The sequence below is a fragment of the Macrosteles quadrilineatus genome, unplaced genomic scaffold (assembly GCF_028750875.1).
Source record: "Macrosteles quadrilineatus isolate MER2022 unplaced genomic scaffold, UCM_ALF_1.0 Scaffold_2__2_contigs__length_208266976, whole genome shotgun sequence".
Lineage (NCBI taxonomy): Eukaryota > Metazoa > Arthropoda > Insecta > Hemiptera > Cicadellidae > Macrosteles > Macrosteles quadrilineatus.
The window spans coordinates 71165292-71188631 of record NW_026542595.1 but is presented as its reverse complement, the minus strand read 5'-3'; the positions used below and the strand labels follow the sequence as shown (position 1 = coordinate 71188631).

The 23340-nt window shown below is 36.1% G+C and overlaps 1 protein-coding gene across 1 annotated transcript in view; it reads left to right on the top strand.

The window, feature by feature from the left end:
• LOC128986930 (ets DNA-binding protein pokkuri) overlaps positions 1 to 22277 on the top strand; it is a 52836-nt gene extending 30559 nt beyond the window's left edge. The window contains exons 2-8 of the mRNA XM_054407546.1: positions 13294 to 13473; positions 14166 to 14273; positions 14856 to 15158; positions 16238 to 16450; positions 18299 to 18548; positions 19222 to 19449; positions 19994 to 22277. Of these exons, the coding sequence (XP_054263521.1) occupies positions 13302 to 13473; positions 14166 to 14273; positions 14856 to 15158; positions 16238 to 16450; positions 18299 to 18548; positions 19222 to 19449; positions 19994 to 20285 (1566 nt within the window). The 5' untranslated portion in view covers positions 13294 to 13301 and the 3' untranslated portion in view covers positions 20286 to 22277. The remainder of the gene's footprint in view (positions 1 to 13293; positions 13474 to 14165; positions 14274 to 14855; positions 15159 to 16237; positions 16451 to 18298; positions 18549 to 19221; positions 19450 to 19993) is intronic.
• The last annotated feature ends 1063 nt before the right edge of the window (positions 22278 to 23340 follow it).

Below are 23340 nucleotides of genomic sequence, written 5' to 3'. Positions count from 1 at the left end.
TAGTGCTAGTAATATGTACGTTTTTAGTTCAATCCTGATTAAATCAAATCTCCTTTTTAATTCAAATTTGGAGCCAGTTCAGCCAGACGTCCTTGATAATTGGGCTTTTACAATGTATTTGTCTGGCCAACGAAGCAGTGGATCTTAGTATCAAAGCTGTACAGATCTACATTCTATCTACACTTGCTAAGTAGCCAGCATTTACATTCAGCTGAAAATACTTGGAAGATATGTCTCACCCTGTACTCGTGGCGCGGTGGTTAACCCCGGTTAACTACCCGCCAAACCTGACCGCCCCGCCAGATATCCACATTGGCGTATGATGTCACGGTCACTGAGCCACTGAGCCGCGGCATTTCCCATGGAATGTTGCGACTTCTCGGAACCTGCCTGTGGCTCACGTGCGAGTCCGCTCTCCCCTCTCACTCATACACACGTGCGTGTACCTGTACCATACTCTCTCACTCACACACACGAGAACGGCGGTAATCCGGTGATGGTGGTATGATTAGTTTAGGTCCTATCTATTTAGTTGTTTTCGGAAGCTTTGTGCATTTTACCACAGAAAACATACTTAGTAGGATGTTTTCTGTGATTTTACGTGTTTTACGACACTTTTCGTGTTATGGCATTAAGAAGGAAGAATTTATTCCAAAACCTCTAGAACAATATTCTTCAGCTACAGGTAGCCCTAGTGTATTCATTTGTTCATCAACAGTAAATAATTTCCAGTTTGATTATTCTTTCCCCAATTTTTTACAACATTTTAAATACCCTTGGTTTTTTCACTAAAAGAAAAAATGCATTAAATTATATACGGAGGAAATAAAAGACAATTTTGATCAAAGAAGTACCATACCAGATAACCTTAACTTAAGAAATCATATTTCCTATTTCACAAACCTATTTCATTGGGAAAATAACAAGTGCGTATTAGATGTTTACAATTGATGATCATAAACCCTCACATAACATCACGTATGCCTATATTAATGTAGAACAATATATATGTCGAGCGATGTAAATGATTTACATCGAGAAATTGTTTTCGTTCTGGAATATAAAATTTTACTAAAGACCTACCCTACCTAAAAGGTTTTGGCTATAAACTAGCATTACGAAAACAACAAATCTCTTGTGCAGTTAATTTTACTATCCACAACACCTCACACACGAAAACCATTATACGCATAGTGTCACACCACCAGTGTCAGGTGATAACCATAAATAACAATTATTCAAAGAACTCGTCGATTGAATTCCAAGAAAAAACAACCTAACCTCTTGGAAGTTTTTTCACGAAACCTACAATAATCCTCAGTTCTATTTTCGGGAGGCCGACCCAGAAAGAGATTTGTGCGCCCCAGTTGCTCAAATGTGTTCCGAGAAGGATCTTTGCTCTCGGGGACAAAAAAGTGTGGGGATGGATTACTAGGAGACCAGGACAAGGGTGTGATCCTCCCTCAGATAGTCGGGGCGGAGATGTGTGGTACAAAGTCCTGGCGGCGCCTGGCCGGCTACACCTGTCTGAGACAATACAGGCGCGGTGTAAAGGGTGGACATTGGACAGGAGGGCAGGTGCTCCTGTCTTTGTAAGCTGTGCATTGTATTTTAAGGACTTTTTGAGAGGACTGCTGCAAAATATAGGATAATTATTTCTGGAGACAGATTAGCCAATTAAAATAGCAAAAATAAACAATTAGTTACCTGTTATGGACTGTTTTGTAAAATCTTAGTCATCGTAAATATTGTTCTTTTTTTTAGATCATTTCACTAAACCATCGATGTATATATCTAAACTGACAAGACAAAACGTCTTGCAGGACTTGCATCCATTAATGATAACACGAATCTAAGTGAACTTGAGAACTATTTTCCGATGAGATAGATAACACAAAAGTATTTAAGAAAATAGTTTATTGTCAAACAGCTCTATCAGAGGATTTTTAGGAAATTTATTAGGGAATTTTTGTAAGGAACTGTTTCAAATGGATGAATGAAATTTCGGCGACGACGAATAACACCTCAACGGATATACTGTAATCAACTGGATATATGTTATTATTAAGTCCCACTCTCATTAATTTTTTTTTTCATTCAAGAATTGTTCCGAATTATTCAAATTAAAGTTAGCATTTATTTCTTGTATTTGTGGTGTTTCGACTATAGACTGTTGTTTGTTTTCAGGTGAGGCCATTCTGTATTTTGGACTGTCAGTAAGTACTGATTCAAGTATTGTGTATGAACATTGAGTATACAAGTACGTACTTGTGTACTCAATGGTATGAAGTAGTGAGTAGCGAACTCGGGTGTATTCGAACAAGGTATTCAAAGGCATAAAGCGTTAATCTGTTCAATGACGGTAGAGACTTTTAAGATCGCTTTGAATTTTTATTTGCGATTTGTATATCAAATCGTATTTCTTATAACACAATCAAATTACTCAGAGGTTTGTATCCTATAATATGTTAAATGTGTAGGCCTTACTTAAACACGTGTAGGTTTATTGCCCAAACACCTGTTGGTGAGGTGTGTAGGTGAGGGGGAGGGTTAGAGAGATTTGTTAGGGGGAGAGCACAACTGATAACCTGATAACTAACACCTGTTGAGGTTTGAGCAATACTTCAACTTGCACTTGTCATGAACCTCCTTTGAAGCAACGACCACTTTGAAGCATTATTATGCTTGTCTCTATTTGTATTGTTGAACGTGAGGCAGGTAGATCTTATTGCGATAACATTTGAAGTGTAGATTAGTTTTGTATGTTTATTACGTTGAACTGTTTTTTTTATTCGTTACGGTATGAAGAAAAAAAACATTTTTAAGTAATGTTTAAGGTCTAAATAGTAATTTTACTAATTTATTTTTTTATTAACATGATCTGGTTATAAACTTATATTTATTCTCTAGTATTTGAATCAATTTATACATTGCATACTGTAAAATTTCCTTTAAAACCAGAAAAATACATCAGTCAACATCAACGTGTTGCCGTGCATTAAAATTTTGAATTGAAAAATAAAAAAAATTCATGTTCAGTGGTTCGGTATAAAAAAATATATCTTTAAATTTGCCAATGGGATGTTAAGTCTAATTGTAGTATCCTAAGTTAATGACTGTGTTATTCAGTAGGTAAAATACTAGTTTTTATTCTTGTCATGAGGTTGACTCTTGGGACTGGTCACCATCAAATTATATTACTTTGTTAAAAGAGCGTCTGATAGTGATAGTGTGACGGTTTGCGGAAGAGATCGGTGGGAGGTGGGAATAGGAAATGATGAAACAGAAACAGTAGTGATAAGACACTGATAACGCCTCAGGGACTTGACACAGAACATTCGCCGATAAGTTCAGTGTGGAACACCAGATGGCTTTTGTTAACTACAAATAATATCAACTATTTAAATTTTGTATTTGTGTTTCAAAACATAACTATTTCATTCCTACAACTCTTGGAGAGGTTTGGTTTAATGAATTGTGTTTGTTAATTAATTGTGTAATTGTATTGCAACAATCATGTAATTTTACGATTAATAATTGGAGTGTTGCAATTTATTTCAAGAACCATATTTAGTTGGAGCCATTATCTACAATATAACTTTTAAAACAGTCCTTGGAAATTTTAATCTCAGTACAGTATGTTGTAATTGTCACTCCTCGTAAAGTAAAAAAACAACATTATCTTGCATACCCGTAGTACTTTCCGAGTTTATTTTGCCCTAGTCATAAGACCTAACGTTATTTGTTGGTTGAATAGGCTTTCTTTTTAGTTCAAATGTATTTCGTGTGGCTTTAAACCTTACTGAACGACTAAACTTTTAAAATGCCCAATTACTCTTGTTTAGCTACATTCCCATCCCATGGGATAGAGTAACGATATTGTCGTCAATAAAATCACAGCAGCAAGACAAAGAGTGGCACGGAGGAAGAGGAGCGAGGTGGGAGAGTTGGCAACGCCGCACATTGTTGTATCCGCCAACATCCGGTTTGTCCCCCCCCCCTCCCCGCCCGCAGCATCCCTGCCCACATAAACAATGATTACACCTTTAACCCAAACCCGGTGCCGACCGCGGCAAAAACTGCAAAAATGTCAGCAAAAAGCGGAACAGTGATATTGTAGCCTGATGAACGGTTGCGATTGCGGGCGACTAATGTAGGGTTTGTAACAGTTTGTCTTTATTACGGTCTTTTAAGTTGACTACTTGAAAACTACAAAGAAATTGAGGTTTTCGGTTAATTCGCCTATTGTCCGTCGGTAATTTGTCTGAATTCCTAAACGTTATAATTGTAGTTTTTTAGTCAGATACTTGTAAGTTAGTCATCCCATCTACGAGTAGGCCTATAATAATGGACCATGGGCTAGCTGTAGTCGGTCACAATACATTATTAAATTTGCTTATCAGCTAATTGTGCTGTAATAGAATGAATCATTTACCCAAAGACCAAAGCTCTCAAATATCTTTCTGTGTTTTTCAACGGCACGTGCCGTTAAAATACAAGAAATAAGAACTGTTAAAATCCCGGTCGTATTATTGTATTTATCATTGACCTAACAACTGTAATATGCAGTAAATGGCATTGTTTCATATTACAGTATCCCAACGAAATTGCTACTGAGCCCGGAATATATTTGTTGCTGGGGATCGTACAAGAGACCTTCAAATGTTAAGGCGAAAACCACGATGAATACTAATGAATTCGATCAAAGAAATGAGGATTCATTTTTTACCGGAATTATTTTCATCGACGAAATCAACGGTTGACATTTTTTTGCCAACGGAGAAATTGTAAAGCTGACTACCTCGACTCCACCTGTTTTTACCTACCTACTTACCTACTTACTTGTAACCTAGGTACTTAAGCTCTGCAACGCAGTTTTCTGACAATATAATCGAAATAATCTCTATAAAGGCCGGATTATTATGTAACTGCTTAGTTCACATCACATGAGATTCTTCTACAAATGTTTAACGCCTACGATTCACTTACAATGTCTTGTGCATCATACATGAGGCACGTGTACGTGTAGTTAGTGTTACTGGGTCTATTTTGTACCAAGATGGTGAGACAATGGCGTGTCAAGGTCACGTGACGTCACGCGGTAATATATCACTTCCGGTTGGAACACTTCCGGTCCCTGCCCACATCTTATCACAGTCACAGTCAGGTTGGTAGCAACAGTTGGTATCACCATCTATACATAAGGCCTTTTCACACCGGCGTACTGGACGTACTGTACGTTAGGTACGTTTTTTTTTCAACAAATCGCTGTCCATGTTATCATATGGGCTCGTTCACACCGCGCGTACAGAACGTACTGTACGTACAGTCCCGGCCACGTAAAGAGAGAAAATGTCCAGGTAGACCCGGTCAGGCCTAATCCGCCGTTGTCAAAACATAGCTATTGTTTTGAAACCGAGGGGGCGCGCTACCCCATCCCAGCGGTCATTTTCTCTCTTTACGTGGCCGGGACTGTACAGTACGTACGCGATGGTTTTGTGAGAATCGCTCGGAGAGCGATTTTTCTAAATCGTACGAGGCGTACGCGAGCTCGCGCATGCGCAGTGGTCACACCAAAACCACGTGCTCAGCCAGTGTTACTTGTCTGACTGCAAACGAACAAGTGTACGTTTTGGAAGTTTCTGTGCGGTGTGAAAGGACCGCGTACTGTACGAACTGGCCGTACCAAACGTACAGTACGTCCAGTACGCCGGTGTGAAAAGGCCTATACAGTCTAACTATATATCGATATGTATCACTACTACACGTGTATCTGCGTGTATCACGTATTGTTCGTTGTGATGATGATAATTAATAGCCTACTCAAGATTTCTGTATCGATGCTCCACTATCAGCGAATGTTTTGCATCACGTTACAATACCAAAGCACTTCCTATAACTGTTTTCTTCTTGTATATGTAAAACCTAAATAATTGCAATGATCGTAAAACAAATTTGGTTTTTTAAGGTTATTATTATTCAAAACATAAGACGAATATGTAGGTCTGAACTATAAAAAAAAAATTGGTTGCCTGATGTGGTTATTTCTAAGTATTGTGTTGTGAAAAAAGACAAAATGATGTGCCAGTAGGCTGTGGCAGCACAGAAAAGTTAACTTTTAAATCCATTTATTACGTGATTACGTCCACTTCATTATTCTGTAATACCTAAAAGCTAAACCCTTTTTACAATGGCGGGTCTTCACTGAGAGAACTAATCAGCTTTCTTGTAGTTTGATACTAATGCAGTTCTATTTTCTCTTTTTTTTACATGCTTAAATTGTGTTTATGAATATATGTAAAGGGCGTTATAGTATGCACTACCTGTTCGAAACTCAGCCTATGAGAATAAACTCTGTTGTACATCGTCTAAAGCTGGGTTTTCCTAGACGCGGAGTCGGCCAGCGGAGAGCGGACAACGGAGAGCGGACTCAGCTTGTCTTAGGTAATTTAATGTTACTGTTTTCCTAGCAGCGGTGCGGAATGCCATGTTAATTTCAATTCCGCTCTCCGTTGTCCGCTCTCCGCTGGCCGACTCCGCGTCTAGGAAAACCCAGCTTAACGGCAACTTGAATAAACTTGCGTTCTTTTTTGTAAAGAAATGGCAACAGCTTAAATAATTAGACTATAATGACTTATGCTCCGCAACGCAGTTTTCTGACAATATAATCGAAATAATCTCTATAAAGGCCGTATTATTCCGACTTTCGACTAAAGGCCGATAAAGGACTTTCGACTTTCCGTCAATGCACTGTATAGCTAAAAGACACAAGCCACCAACCAAGACGTGTGCTAGTGTGAGTGTGAGTAGGAGTGACGAGTGACGAGTGTACAGTACAACGTACAACGTTGGTGACGTGAGTGGCTCAGTAGCTCCTTCTCCCGGAACTGATCATTACACCGAGCACCAAGTACCAAGGTCAACTTGGCTTCCGTATATCACCACTACACCACGGTACAGTCACAACTCACACAACACTGGACAAGACGTACAACATTGTAGAGTACAGCGTCACAACCGTGGGGCACCAGTACAACAAACTGCTACTGTAGTACACAACAAATCCATAGTTTGGTGATATTCTTGATTCATGCGCAGCGCTCAGCCAAATATGACCTAGATGTAGGTGTCATCAATCTCTAACCAGCTATATAGACCTGAGAAGCGTTGTCTGTCTTGACATTCACTCGACAGTGTACGCAATAAATGCATTGATCAATAGTACCCACCAGTAAATATCTTTTGGTGATAGTTTTTGCACGCTGTTTCCCTTTACTGTACCATAATTCAGAAATATTTCACAAAATTGCTGTACATTTAACTGAAAAAAAGATATCTGGGCTATCTATTTTAGTTGTTGCGTTGAATCAATTTTGTACTTAAAATAAAACAAAACGCTCTTATGAATTAGCAATTTTCGGATTACGGTTGTAACGTACCGGGGCCAACGTAAACTAACGTAGTTTACGTTGGCCCCGAACGTACCTATTCGATGTTGATCAACTGTTGTACATTCTCGCCTAGCCTACATTTAAAGGAAGGCGTCCCGCAGTACACGGGCGACGTGCGTGATGCAGACTGATGTTGAAGTAAAACTGAAACTTTGTACACTTCTCGTTCCACAATCAATGTTTTATATTACTTATACTTGGTGTAATCTACGGCTAAAACTACAGTTTAAATCACACGACCAGAATACGTTTTGTGTTCAACACACAAAGATTGTTAGAGAAATAATCAAATCGGAATTTCGTACAATATAATATACATGTGGAACAAAAAAAAAATGATTGTATGAAGAGATAGATATTATAAAGGAAAATTGGTTTTTTGATAATATTAATTTATGGCATTTGTAAGTATTTGTAGTATTTGTTACAATCATTGTATTTTGCCATGACCAAGGCTATGATTTAATTAAAGCAGAAATGAACAATAACAGAAAGCATTTAAAAATACCCCCGCGTTATGAATATCAATTTTTATAAACATTTACTGTCATTCAATAGGCTGTTTTTTCCTTCCACCATGCATTCAATAGGTAGTACTGTAGATAGAAAGTCAATGGTAATAGGGGGAAAATGTGGGGAACCACATTGAGCACTTTCTGATGGTATACTCACTTTTAGAGATTTAGTACCGGGGGACCGAGCCATAACTCGGGGGTATAATTTATGTTGATTTTAATAGTAATATTAGAGAAACTCACGTTTTTAATACTAATTCTGGCTTTAATTGTTTAAGTCACAGTGGAAATTCAATTTGTTATGAATATAGATGTTAAAATAATGTAAAAAAAAGTGCATAAAAGTTGTAAAATCTACGCTTAAATAAGAGTGAAACATTGAGTTGATGCCAGTGCACTCAAACGGCACCAACACGAAACACTCATCATCACTTATCAAAACTGACTTGCTCTGTTTCCCCCATATCACTTCAATGTAATCTTTGTTCAATAGTTACATCAATGTTGTACTGTATTTTATAATTTACGACCACATGTTTCAAAGTCTTTTGTTTACTTTTACTTGTTATTTTGTTCAACCAACATAGTTACTTGGCAATCCTTAAGGCCAATGTTAAATTTTTTAATTTTCAAACGAGTTGTGTAGCGAAATACGAAGTTTCCTGAGGTAGTGGCTGTCACCAATCACGTTTTTAAGGCCATAAAGCCCCCCACACACTACCAGACCAGACCTCCAGACCAGACCGTCTGGCTGCAACCAGACCGTCTTGGACTGCTCTACACACTCCCAGACCAGACATTCCAACATTCGAAATTGAGACACTGTGGTGAGAACTCCAACAAATAGATAAAGACTGTTACGACGGTCTGCCGTCTGACAGACAGCCCTACACACGTTAAGACAAGTGCCAGACGCCAGACCAGACGGTCTGGTCTGGTAGTGTGTAGGGGGCTTAAGTCCCTAATTTCAATATTTAGCCAAAATCCTTCAGCTGGATTTCGAGATATATATTACAGGCAGACAAACAGAGAGAGCTCGTTAGAATATAGTATTATGGCTCTCACAGTGTAGGACTATACAGCTAACATAGATTCTGCCATTTTTAAATCTAGTCTTTGATCAAATTAATATTAATCCAGAACCAAGCAACAGGGACCTTTTTTCATGACAAACTACAATTACAAGTTTTAACTTGTAACTTTTAATTTCCATTAATGTAGATTTGCATTGGGCGATCAGCTGATTTACTAATAATATTAGTTTTCCTACAGTTACCTGACTAAATGGACTTCCTTGCACTGTTATTAGCACGCAAAGAAGCTATAGTTCGGCCGCTTAGAAAGCGACCTCCTCCAGCATTGGTTTAGCATTAGCGCGCAGGTCGTTTTCTAAGCGGCCGAACTATAATTGTTCCATTTACTTAGGAATACTTAAACTTTTGCCGCACTTATTATTTTTCCCGTACTCCAGTATTCCAACCAAACAACACGAAACAGCGTTCTTTTATTAGGCACGTAATACAAGTACGCTTGAAAATAATTTGGCAACACTTAAAGATACTACGTACGACTATGATCAGCTGGTGCGGCGTTTCTCATTTAGTTCATTGTTTGGATTTAACCTAAACTAAAAAACTTGTTGAATAGTGTTTGAAAAATTAATTATTTAATATGCTGTAACTGTAGGAAAAATGTAATGTGTAATGCGAGTTCAAAGTGCCTTTGCTGCACTCGAGAAACCTTCCACACTTGCCTACGACTTGTGGGTAAACATTTCTCTCATGTGCAGCAAATTGCCACTTCACACTATTGTAGTCCATTATGAAACAGGCCCCTGGTCAGACTTATTTAATTTCAACAAACAAAAGCTTCGTTCTTCAATAATGAATAATGTTTTTGAAATTTTAGTACCAGACTAATGAACCAACTTCAGATCTTGAGACATATCTCATCTTATCTACCAAGGTTTTCCCTGTGTTTTCCTCAATCCCCACCTGATAACAATGTCTCTTACTTACCATACAGTCCGCCAACAATATTAATGATTTCTCTCAAACTTGTAGTGTAGATGTTTTTTACCCGTAAGTGCTACACATAGCCAAGGAACAATGAAAGACAAATCTGTGGGTTTTTGCGATATAAAACTGGGCTATTGTGAACGTGAGTAGTGAATCCACATTTGCAATATATAGTATTTGAATTTAAAACAAATTTTAACTTTACGCTTATATTGGCTCTCAGTAATGAATAAATTTAAGTTGATTCATTATGTTTTTATTCAAACAGTATATTTAAGGATCAAATTAAGGAAAATTTAAGGAGCAAATTACCAATAACTTTGAAATAATATTGATTCAATCAGTAGGACTGTCTGAAAAATGAAGGTGATTTTACATTATGGTATACTGTAACACTAACACTTTTATTAACCGACTTCCCCAATACCAACAAAAGGAGGAGGTTCTCAATTTGTTTGTGCCGATGTTTTTTTTTTCTATGTATGTTCACCAATTTCTCTGTGATTCTTTTACCGATCAGTGTGGTTCCACCACCAAAATAACCAGGAGAGTTTCTATTTGGTACCTTATATATTATGTTTAATATTTGTTTGGGTGAAAAATTCTGAAAACCTTAAATATTCAACATTTATTTTGTTTACATTTGTGCAGATTGTTTACATTTGTGCAGAGAATGCAATAAATAATAATAACATTCCTACAGCTGTTAGTTGAAACCATTTAAATTAAGCTACAGACAATTCTTCATGAAACAGTTGCTTCATATTGATCAATAAACTATTTCTTGCCATGGAGCCTAAATGAATTACATTGAGAAAAATGCATTTTGTTTTGGTTACTATAAAAAATGTATTTTAACGTTTGATCTGATTTGTGTATACAGTAATTCTGTTTTTAGTATTGGATATTCTGACTTACAAAAACATATATGTTTCAGTGAATAGCTTTATGATATTGACAAATAAAGGTGTATTGTGGAAACCAAAGCATTCGTAAAACAGGTCTAAATATAAATTAAATGCAATTATTCCTTACACGACCTAAGAAGTGTGACAGTGCATAATCGTCAATTGTCTTAAAAGTGTTAGATATTTTAATTACTAAACATGCATTTGCAAATGTGGAATGTTTATTGATATTCTCTACCCAGTTACTATATCATATCAATACTATTATGCCTGCTTCGGAAAGTCCTAGAGGAAGATGATTTGCAATTTCGACTAGGCTATATCTTGATCAAACAAAACCCCCTACATGACTTACACCACTTTTAGCTGAACCAATCTTTCATATAATATTTTCCAAAGGTACTATACGTGTTAACAACCAATTTTCCACTTTTGAGAGATTTTTTAGTGCTGGTAGCTGAGGAATAACTTTCATATTGTTCCAAAAGGCTTGAGACGTTACTGTATTTCTTTTTATAATGTAGACGTACACCGATTGCAGGAAACGATGATGTCTGACATTTCAATGTATCTAAAAAAGACAATTAGTTTTTCATTAGGCCTAATGTAATGGACAACTCTTTCTTTCTTAAGGAATATCTAAAAATGTGTATTTTCATACCCATTGATTATGTAACCTGAACATGTGACTCCAGCAGTTTTAAAATAATGATTGTTCTGTGGAACTTTTGATTGTTTCAAACAGTTTTGCTTATCAAAAAACCTCAAGTACATAAAAAATTATACAGTCACTAAAAATCATAAAATAATTTATTTTTGTAAAAAAATACAACCGACTTCAAACGCTCTAAAAAGAATGAAATAATTTCAATAAAGTAAACTTTTGTATTAGGCAAGCTCACGTATTTCAAGTCGGCGCGGCTCAAACTACAAATCACAAATGTTCTATATGAATAGGAAAATAATTTAGTTTGATATTATGATAGGGAAAAGAAGCTAGTTTAGTATTAAAACGTTACTTTTCCAAGTTAGAAACATTTAAATGCGTTATAATCTTTTTAAAGATACTCGTTAATACCACTATAATGCCGATCTCTGATTACGGTAATAAAATAACACTTAACGCATAACTATGAAAAATACATGCAGATTAACACCTTTAGTTATAGATAGTCACCTGCAATATGGACACCCTCTTTAAATTGTGTATCAAAAATCATCATAGAGCCGCGCCGACTTAAAATACGTGAGCTTGCCTAATACAAAAGTTTACTTTATTGAAATTATTTCATTCTTTTTAGAGGGTTTGAAGTCGGTTGTATTTTTTTACAAAAATAAATTATTTAAGTTTGAATCCAATTTCCCAAAAAGTTAAATCAGTAAACAATTAGTGGACATGTGTGGACGTAAGTGGTGACATGTGTTGTACCAACTTTTATTAGTTTAGTCATTGCTGTCTTGGTCAAATGTGGTTGATGGTTAACCACTTATCAAATTATCAATTGAGTTAGGGACGCCACCTAGGTGTATTTTATTAACCCAAATATGAGTAAAGGATGAGTGTAGAATGGTGTGTGATGATCTGTGTGGCTTTTAACTGGCTATGATCAGCTGTTTCACTAGCCAGGATCATTTATTCAAAGCCCAATGATCAGGAACATCTGGGTCCAATTTCGAACCATTAAAAAGCTACTGACTTTTCTCAGAATTGATCTGGCAACCTTTTAATTGTTAGGCGAGCACTATAATACACAGCTATAAAATGATTCTGCTTAATAAAACCGCTAATATTATTCAGATACATAGTTACACAAATCGTCTCAATCCATTTTACACTCATTCTTCACTCATATTTGGATTAAACACACACCTATGTAGCGTCCCCATCTCAATGATTGATAATTGAAATAACTGTGTACTACTGATGACTAATACCATTGATTCTGGAACACTGGATTAGAAGTCCCAACCATGTGGACCAGATGTAGCATTTCATTATTAACAGAATAGATAAATGAGCCACTCACAATTTGCTACTCTGCTACTGTCTAAAGTTATATTTCCTCCTGTAGCTATTCTTACGGAGATAATTGATTAAATTTAAAAGATGCTATACCGTTAAGTACCTTACAATAAGTCTTCCTATCGGTTTGACATGGTTTTAAATGAGGTGTGTTCAACTTAAATAATTTACATCAATACTCTCAGTTTGTGATTCAATTCAACTACTTTACTGTACTGTACGCATTTTTATTCTATAATCTGTGACAACTTTAAACATTAAATGGAATGTTTAGTTTCATCAATTAGCGATCCTGCACCCAAGTACAAGCCACTAACCCAGGAATCAGTTTAGGATTGATTGATTTATGTGATGTATATTGTTGTTGTATTGTTTCAGTGGTTGGGATGAAACTGGTGCCGTCACTGCCCCCGCTCAATGCCCCCAGCATGGAGAGGCTGTCACTTTTCAACCCCTCGGATCTGCTGTGGCGATACCCTTCCATAAACTTCCCCTCTCCCAACCCTGTTTGTAACTATGTGCAGATGGACTTCAAGACTCACCTGCCCTCCAACCTAGGTGAGTCCCAAAACTTCTAACTGCTGGTGTAAATAGACAGCAATCACAGAAATCTCATTATCTGTGTCTTATGGAATTAGCACAAGCTATGCTGTTAGCAACACTTCTTAAATTATTTAAATAAACTGAACATCCAAAGAAAATCTGGTAATCTAAAGAAAATATCTTTAATCAACTCAAGAATGAGTTCCGAGCAAGATGAGGATGCCAAAGCGCTGCACCAAACAGTAGCCCACTTGCTATCTTGTGGTATCAGCTAGAAAATTATAGCCCTCAAGGGGGTGACTTACTAGAAGAATTTAAATAATCAGGCTCTCCCAAAAAAAAAAACTTTAAAAAATTTGTATACTCAAAAATGAGGTTTTAATATATTTTTTACAAGATGTTGCACACAAACTAAGTGTAGCTATTCAAACTTTTAATATGTTATAGAAAATAGTCTTAACTTCTTTTCAATGGATTTTAAAGTTTGATGGTGATGACAATAGTAAAATACAGTATAGATTGAGATGTCAACTATCATTCTAACTATAATTATAAATGTATATTGATGTTGAACCTCATTTGAATCATTGATTGTTGATTCTTATTTAATCAACGGTTTGACAAAGATCGATGATTGTTGTTTCTAAGGTTTAGTGATTATGAATTTTCACCTGTACATGTAGATTGTAATGATTGGATGGTTGTAGGTGGAGACCCGAGGCTGTGGTCTAGAGAAGATGTGGTTGCGTTTCTAAGGTGGGCCGAGTATGAGTTTGACCTGCCTCCTTTCGACCTGGACATGTTCCAGATGAATGGTGAGTCTGAGTCGGCCAATACTCTGATGTTTAACTGTAAACTACTGTGTATAAAAAAAAATTAATCTCGGTGTAAACATAGTGAAAGCCTGATGGGAAAGTTACTTATTAGAAGAGGTTAGATTTTATCACACGAATATCCTTCCTAAAATTACTTAAGTCTATGAAAAGTTAATCTATTCTTTTTCACTAGTATCGTATATATTTTACACTTATATAAAGAACGTATGAGCACAAATTTCGATACAGCAATGAACTACAATTGTTACAAACAGCCATGTTAATGGTTTTAGGAACTTTCAAAGTTGAACTTACCAAATATATTCCTTAATGTAGTCTTAGCATTTCAAGTAAATGGATAGAAACGTTTTATGATGAATGACACACTCACTATATTGCTACTACAGGTGACCCTCCACAGTTCAAATACATGTTTCCACAGAAGGCGTTGTTTAAAATCCTAAATTTCTAATATTTATGAGAAAGTTAATAATAAAGAGTGGACACAAATTAGGAAAATGAATCTTAACCAAAACAAACTCTAAGTAACGAGGAGTTGATTAGCCGGTTGATGTTTTGCAGGTAAGGCTCTGTGTCTCCTGACCAAGGCTGACCTGGGAGAGCGCAGTCCAGGCAACGGAGACGTGCTACACAACGTGCTGCAGATGCTCATCCGAGACTCCCGCACTCTGCCTAGCTCTCCTCTCACCCCACACTTCCCCCTCACTCCCTCGTGGTCCTTCTCTGCCGCACCCGCACTGGACTACCCTCACCCATCCACTCCCCCCGCCACGTCACTCAACAGTGTGACACTCAGCCCCGCACCCAGTGTAGACAGCCAGGCCGGCAGTCCCCGCCACATGGAGCCCTACCCTGCACTCAACAGTGAGTTTCACAAAAAACATGTTCTGCAGTATGATTTAGTATGGAAAAGGTACAACTAACATGAATAGAGTCACTGGTGGCTGAGATAAATATTGAAATTCATTACAGTAGAGTGGTATTATCTGACCTTATTTGATGTGGCGTGGTGAAATAATCAGAAATGTTAGATAACATGGAGAAATCCCTCAGATTAATATATTTTCCCGCTGTCAAACCCATTCAAAGCTTTGGATTTGTCTTCATTCACACCACTAACATTTCTGTTTTAAATTGTCGGGATAAATAAACCAACACGAAGACAAAATTATCATTATCATCATCAATTAGGATGCAGATGCCAACTATGTGTGTATTTTAACCCAAATATAAGGGAAAGATGAGTGTAGAATGTAGTGAGATAAATACCACATAAAATACATACATTGTTATAATGTGTAACAGTAAAAAGATCAAGTGAACTCAGCCTTTGGTCTCTTATTCTCCTGCAACTAAGACATGACAGGAAGCTAGCATATGGAGTATGCAAGCATGATGAGTTAACTGACTAATGGCCTTTGTCCTATATAGCTTGCTAAAACAATAAGAAAGTACAGGTTTAAAAAGTCTGGCTTGTATTTCCATTTCTTGAGATCAGTCAATGGCTGTAAAGGGGTTGTCTCTATGTACCTACCGTGACTCCCTACTGTGTGCTGTTCCACACAGAATTAGCATGCAATTACATGGTACAGTTCGTCCACAGAGAGGTTCAGATAATATGGATGTTGAATAACCAAAAATCAGAATTAATCCTCGAAACTCTATTGTAAAAAACTTTGTGTTTTTGTCTCCTTATTAGAGAGAATAAAGGTTGGAAAAAATAATTAAATTTTAAATGGAGTAGAGTATCCTTTAAGTCTAGTGTATATGTACCAGGGTCGAGCTGGTCAAGTGGTAGAGAGCGAGACATCTGTTCCAGAAATCTCAGGTTCAAATCCCACCAATCACCGATGAATTTCATTAAGGGATAAATTCTCAACCTCTTTGGCCTAGCCTTGAACCCACACCTCCTGTGACAGTGTAATGAGAGACATGTGTTGCAGACTACGGCAGCACGCCACAGCACGGAGTGAGCAGTGGCAGTGGTGGAGGTAGTTCTGGCAGTAACCAGTCAGACAGTGAGGTAGAGGAGGCCCCGCGACCTCCCGCCACTCCTACACACAACCCCCGCACACCTCCGCCACACTCACCTGCCTCAACCAAGGGAGTGGCGTCTGCGTTCTTCCCTGCGGAACCTATCACTGAGCCCAATACAAGTGAGTGTCCTGTTTCTGCTAGTCAATAATGAAAATTTTTTTTGCTAAGGGTCGATTTGCTCGTAATATTTGTCCTTGTTAGAAATAAATTAAAAAGCTAACCACATAAAGTATTACAATAATTATCTTTTTTGTTAGATTTCCTGTTCTTGTAGGTAAGAAAGATGTTTGTGTCATACTATGCATTCTGCCACCTTGTGTGACATCTTTAGAGTGGTCTCCTTGTGATTTCATCTTCTTATCACTAACACTACTATTTATTTACAAAAAGATGGTAAAATGCATTGGGTAACACAAACATGTTACCTACCTACAAGAACTCAGTTAACAACAGCAAATTAAGGTAAATCTAATATAATTTAAGTTCTTGAAACTGGAATAACAGAAATATATTTTATCACATCTGGATTCAAAATTACCTTATTTAATTTGGATCTCGTCTCAAATAATAATTTTGATTGTCTTTGTTTACATTTATTTACCATCTATATAAATAAAATTAGAGTTTTGTCTGTACATTGCTCAGAATTATATATTTTTAGGTTATTTTTACGTCTTATACATTAAATAAGCAGAAACGAGTCTTATTTCAATTTCTGTCTGTCTGTCTGTCTGTCTGTCTTTCCCTTTGTCTGTAACACTCAAGATGGCATTTTACGCAATCTTCTCCTGGAAAACGAGAGTACCTATCAAGATCCAAGTCATTTTAATGTATTCACTGGATTGGCGAGATTGTCTTTAGCCATTATAATATGGCCTCACTACTTTGTAAATAATATTGCGAACGTTCAAAAATGCAGTTTTGTGCGATTTATGTCAAGTTTTCGTCCAATTTTCATTGCATAATCATCTATGAAATAACGAACAGCTGTTCGGATGAAGATTATTTTTCCTAGCTATCATATCATACTAATATTATAAATCTGAAAGTTTGTGAGTTTGTGTGTATGTTTGTGTGTGTGTTGCTCAATCACGCATAAACTACTGGACGGATTGGGCTGAAATTTGGCATGATGATAGCTCACATTCCCAATTAACATTAAAGCATATTCTTATCTCAAAAACCCTTTCGGGCTCCGCCCCAGTGGCTCTGTAGTTCCCCATGTTAATCTTATGAATTTTCATATTTAAAAGGAATTAATGAATCTTAACAGCTGTTTCAATTAAACAAGTTGGTTCTGTTCTATGATATTCAATAGCATAAAAGTTAAAAGGATTACCAACAGGGTGCAGCACTATTAATTTTTTTTAAATATATGACAACAGCTAATTTCCAACCAAAAGGTGAGTGAGCGTAGCGAACGAACTTCAACCTGGAGGCGAGTTAGCGTAGCGAACGAGCTAACCTCAAGGCAAGTGAGCGCAGTGAACGAGCTCCAACCTAAAGGTGAGTGAGCGTAGCGAACGAACTTCAACCAGGACGTGAATGAGCCATGCGAATACTTATGAAGTTAAACGGGGCGAAGCCCGCGGGTACAGCTAGTTTATTAACTAAATGTCTATTTAATCTATGTCTGCAAGTAAATCTTTACTTAAATATTACAGTTACATCTAGACTTATGTACTGAAAAATCATAAAATAGTGGAAGAAATTTCATAATCTCTTAGTTCTTTTTTTTATAAAATAACTGCATCCTCAAGTCCTAAACATCTTGTACAAACTCTGAATAAAGGATTACACAATATTGATTAAAAACTTGTCATGAGGTTGTCATGAGGTGTTGGTCAATTGCAATAATTCCTTTGACCTTTTTCAAAGTTTAAATTAGACAAATTCTTAAATAAATTAATAGATCTATTAATTTAATAAATTAATAAATTAATAGATTAATAATTTATGTTTTCTAGATGGGCGACTCCTGTGGGACTTCTTACAACAGTTGTTGAACGATTCACTGCAGAGATACACAGCCTACATTGCATGGAAGAACAGGGATCTGGGGGTGTTCAAGATTGTAGACCCTCCCGGGCTAGCAAAACTGTGGGGCATCCAGAAGAACCACTTGAGTATGAACTACGACAAGATGTCACGAGCGCTGCGGTACTACTACCGAGTCAACATCCTGCGCAAGGTCCAGGGAGAACGCCATTGCTACCAGTACGTATATCAAGCTGACTCTTGCTGCTAAACACAATCATTTCACATTTTACTTTATTTATTTTACCTTATTGTGTAGTATTGTTGAATTTTGCTTAGGGAATCCTGTGGATGAACATCAACTGCAAAGTAGGAGACTTGAGGCTCGCATTGGATTAAAAAATCGGATTCTGCCTGATATAAATTAAGATAAAAATAAAGCTTGGGTTGGGGCAATTATATTAAGAGTCCGTTCCATTTTCAAGTTAACTATCATCCTTGCAATTGCAGAAAGTGCCTGTTGAAAATTGAGGTGTTCGCCGCGATCGCAGGTAATGTGTTTTTTTTTTTTTTATCGCAGAAGATGTTTTTGATTTCGCTGCATCAGCGAATACGTTTTCAATTTCAGTGTGACCACCAGAGACGATCAAGGTTTTGCGATGAAAGCGGAAAATGACAGTACCTATTGTATAGACCAGTTATTGCACCATAGTGAATGAATATTTTTAATACTTTTCAGATATACTTAATTTTTTTGCCTTAAACCTGTAGGCCACAATTTTTTTTACAACAACATCGTTAACAGACAAAAACACAATTTTGAAGCTAATTATTTTTTCAGTGTAAGTCTATTATAAGATTAATCTTAATATGAGGTATATTCATCATTTTCTAACAAAAGCTATAATTGAAGGTTCCTCCGTAATCCGAGTGAGCTGAAGAGCATCAAGAACATCTCATTGTTGAGACAGCAGATGTCAGGCAGTGATCAGCAGCAGTCTCAGCAGCAGCAGCAGCAGCAGCCTCAGCAGCAACAACAGCAAGTGGTGGTAAAGGCAGAGCCTGGAGACTCGGTAGAAGATGACCTTAGACCCACAGACCTCAGTATACCTCAGCACTTCAGGGTCACTGCTGACTTTGAGTGAGTATTCCACCTGTTTGGACATAATCAATTATTCCCAATTATCTTTATTGTTGTCTACAAGGAAGATGATATCAAAAATAGGACAGTGTCTCTAAGTTTCGTTGTACACACTTATTCTCAGTTTGCACGATTTTGCATATGATACACAACAGTATTTTTGTTTTGGAGTTAAGTTTAAGTTTTCAACCTTCCCAAAAACCAAAGTTTTATTCAGATAAAAAAATGTGTTAATTTGGTTGCAAAAATTTACCCTCCTCATTTTACAAAACTTTACTTTTGTGTTGTACAGCACATTGCCTCAATGAGGACTGGCAGTTTTCAATACAGTAGTGAGGACTATCTGTATTTGCAAAAATTAACAGTTTCAATCGTATTTTTCATAACACCTCAGCAATTTCTATTGTTCTATTGTTGTTGTTGTGTGGTGTTGTTAGTATTGTTGTGTTGCTAAGAATAATTGTTTTCACTTTGAAAATAGTATTGCAATCATCTATGTTATTGCTAGTACAAACAACCTTAACTAAAATATTTGTTTTATCAGGTACCTGCGCAACCCGAGTGAACTGAAGATCATGAAGAACCTTCACACACTGTGGGAGCAGAGGACGGCGGCAGCAGCAGCTAACTCCACTCAGGCCTCGGAGAGTCAACCACGCGACCTGTCTCTGTCACTTAACCTGCGCGCGGCCGAGGACTCTTCGCAGACTGCAGAGACGCAACCTCGCGACTTGTCACTCTCTCTCAACCTGCGCGCCACAGAGGACCTTCCTCGGCCCCAGGACCATCCCTTGCCTCTCATCAAGACGGAGGAGACCGATGCTGTCAGGTCATAACACTGTGATATAGACACTCCCGTGTGCTCGTGATAAAAGACGTTACATTACGCGACTAAGTTATTTCTACAGGGCGTCCACTCAACATCAACCTTGTCTTTCTGGAGTGAAATGTTGTGCGGGTTTTCTCATGTACATTTATCTGTTTAGAGTATATAGTAAATTATAAGTTATGCAGTGTTATCTCCACAACAGGATGCTGTTTTTGGAGATTATAAATCACCAAGGTTCTTTCAGTTTACAGTATGTTTGTCTATGACCAATGTAATTTTCATCAATAGATTTTACCACTAATTGCAATCAGTTCATTTTGTAAAATGTAGCTCAAATGTTTCCGTTTGTGTTTTAAGTTATGACCAGGCTTATTGCTCAATGATAAGATCATAATTATTTAGTATTGATTTTAAATTGATTAATTTTCCGTTATGGTTATATTTTACTTCTTTTATTAAAAATTGTGTTGTAACTACATTCTTGTGTTAATTGTAACTTGTAGGCTCCCAGTTATCCCACCAAGATGTAATAGTTATAAAAGCACTTTTTCACAATAAAGGGATTCTCCTCAGTTAAATGTATACAAGATTTGTACTGCCATCTTGAATTAGTTTGATTTGTTATTTTGTCAGCATTTCCTTCAGTTATTCAGAATTGCATTTACACATTGTGTTACTTGTTCTTAGAAGGTTATTTAAATTTTATTTACCTTTGAAGAAAGATTTTTAAAGATATTTTTAATAATTTGATAAATTGTTACCTAAAAAATCCATGTTTGAAAATATAAGCTCCATAAATAAACAATCAATTTGGTCTTTAAAAGAATGTGATCATTTTTTAAGAGGTAGTATTTGATACTCTCGTTTAAAAATTTATGTTAAAATCTCTTTTTTTTATTTCAAATTGTGAGCTAAATACATCTCAAATTAACTATTTAAATTTTATTTTGTACTTCTGAAATTGATTATACAATAATTGGTTTATTAAGTGTAGTAAGTAATATTATCTCAATATTAGCATTCATGTTTGTGCTCATCTTAATTTTTAATAATTTAAGTAAATGTAAAAAATAACAAAATTTTAATATTAAATTAAAATTAAAATACTATATTTTTGTGAACTGAAAATGCAAGCGGTAAAGTGCTGTAAATATTGGGAGAATTCAACTATGTTAGACCTACCAATATAGTGATAAGTTATGTGCTTCCTTTAGATTTTTATTATGTGATTAGAGCGAATCTTCACAGTCTTCCTTTCCTTAACTTTTATTGTTGCTTGAATACACTCTTGAAATCTGTACAGAAAATATTCAGAATATCATATATTTTTTGGCTTTTGTCTTCGTTAAATTTGTCTACTTTCTGACCTTCAGCTTTAAGGTTTTACCATTTATTTACCTATTGTAAACCAGCTCAATGTCATCATTGTTAAGACATAGATATATATATATTTAGTTAATTATTTTAATATTAGTCAGAAAGTTTAGTTTCATATTTATTTAAAACAAGTGACATAGGCCTACATGTCTTAAGTATGATAAATATATGAACTGCCAAATTAACTTTTAACTGTCAACGAACATGACAACGAATTGTTACGATTTTTATATCAAGAATTGAAATCACTTTAAACAGAACGAAAATTGTTAGTGTCTAAATGAGTTTAGTCGATCTCTTTTTTAAATCGTCCGGGTAACAGAGATATATATGTGTAAATAGTGATAGTGAGTTATATAAATAGTATATTAAATCTAGAAATACTTTTGTTTGTTGGTTTTGAAATTTTAAAAACTGTTTGATGTTGTAAAAGCAACAAAGCATTGTGGGTGACAACAATCAAACGAGAGATCTCAAAGTGTTTAACAACATTTGTATTTAATGTTTTGTACATTTGTGTCAGAGTTTAAATGTTAAGACATAAACTGTACAGAAACGCTTGGGAAACATTTGAGGGTGGTTACACCCAATGTATTTTGCGAAAAATAAAATAAGAAATATTTTGCTACTTTGGTATTTTATTTTAATTCCTATATGGTTGCACAAGTATAAACTCGCATGATTAACAAGTTAATTACATGTTATTGTTAATCAACTTTATTTATATAACCAATGTTTTTCTCATAATTATTCTAAGAACATTTGGAGGTGTTGTTTTGATCAACATTTTTGAGTTTGAGTTTTGGTTGGAAATTGTTTTGGCTCCCTCTGAATGATGGGTTTACAAAAAGATGTCTGAGTTTGTGGTTGTGTACAGAGCTTCAGACTATACATCTGTGATCCAATTTTTATGAAATTTGGTACGTTGGTACTTATCCAGAGTAAGTTATCTGGGTGCCATTTTTTTTTTTTAATTGTAATGATAAATGTTGGTTTTTCCATGAAAACACATGAAACAACAAGATGGGATTTACCCAAAAACGGCTCTTAGGACCTACGATTTTGATTGAAATCTAGTTTAGTCCTTCCTTTTAAGCTTGAACAAAATGGCCCAATCCCTGACACTGTACAATTACAGTAAAAAAATTATTGTCATTTTTGACTTCCTCCAGTTAGTTACCCAGTAAACAGGTCATAAAAGTAGTTTCCATTTAATGTTAAGCAGAAGCAAATGAATAAAAAGGAAATATCAGTTGTCTGATACCTTTACTTATTGATTAATAAATCGTCAAACTGTTCATAAAAACTTAACATAGTAACATTCTTATCTATATATTACTTACGTATGCCCTTTGTGTCAAAATTGTGGGCGACTGGGAAGTCGTAGGATGACGGGAGAGGCCGTCATTCTAAAAGGTCTCGATCCCGTGACGGCGGGAAAAATAGTGAAATTCCAAAAATTTTAAGACAAAATTAGATATGACGTAAAATTTTTTCCATAAGAATGGCGTTAGAAGCCATTTACTGCTGATTTTTGTTTACTTAAATACAGCTGATCTTAATATATCATTAAGCCAGTAAGCAATATTAATATTACATTTGGATTACTCATTTGCCAGTCAATTCTCAAATGTACTGTATACCATGGTGGAAGGAAAATACATAGGTGTGCTATTTCCGTTTGT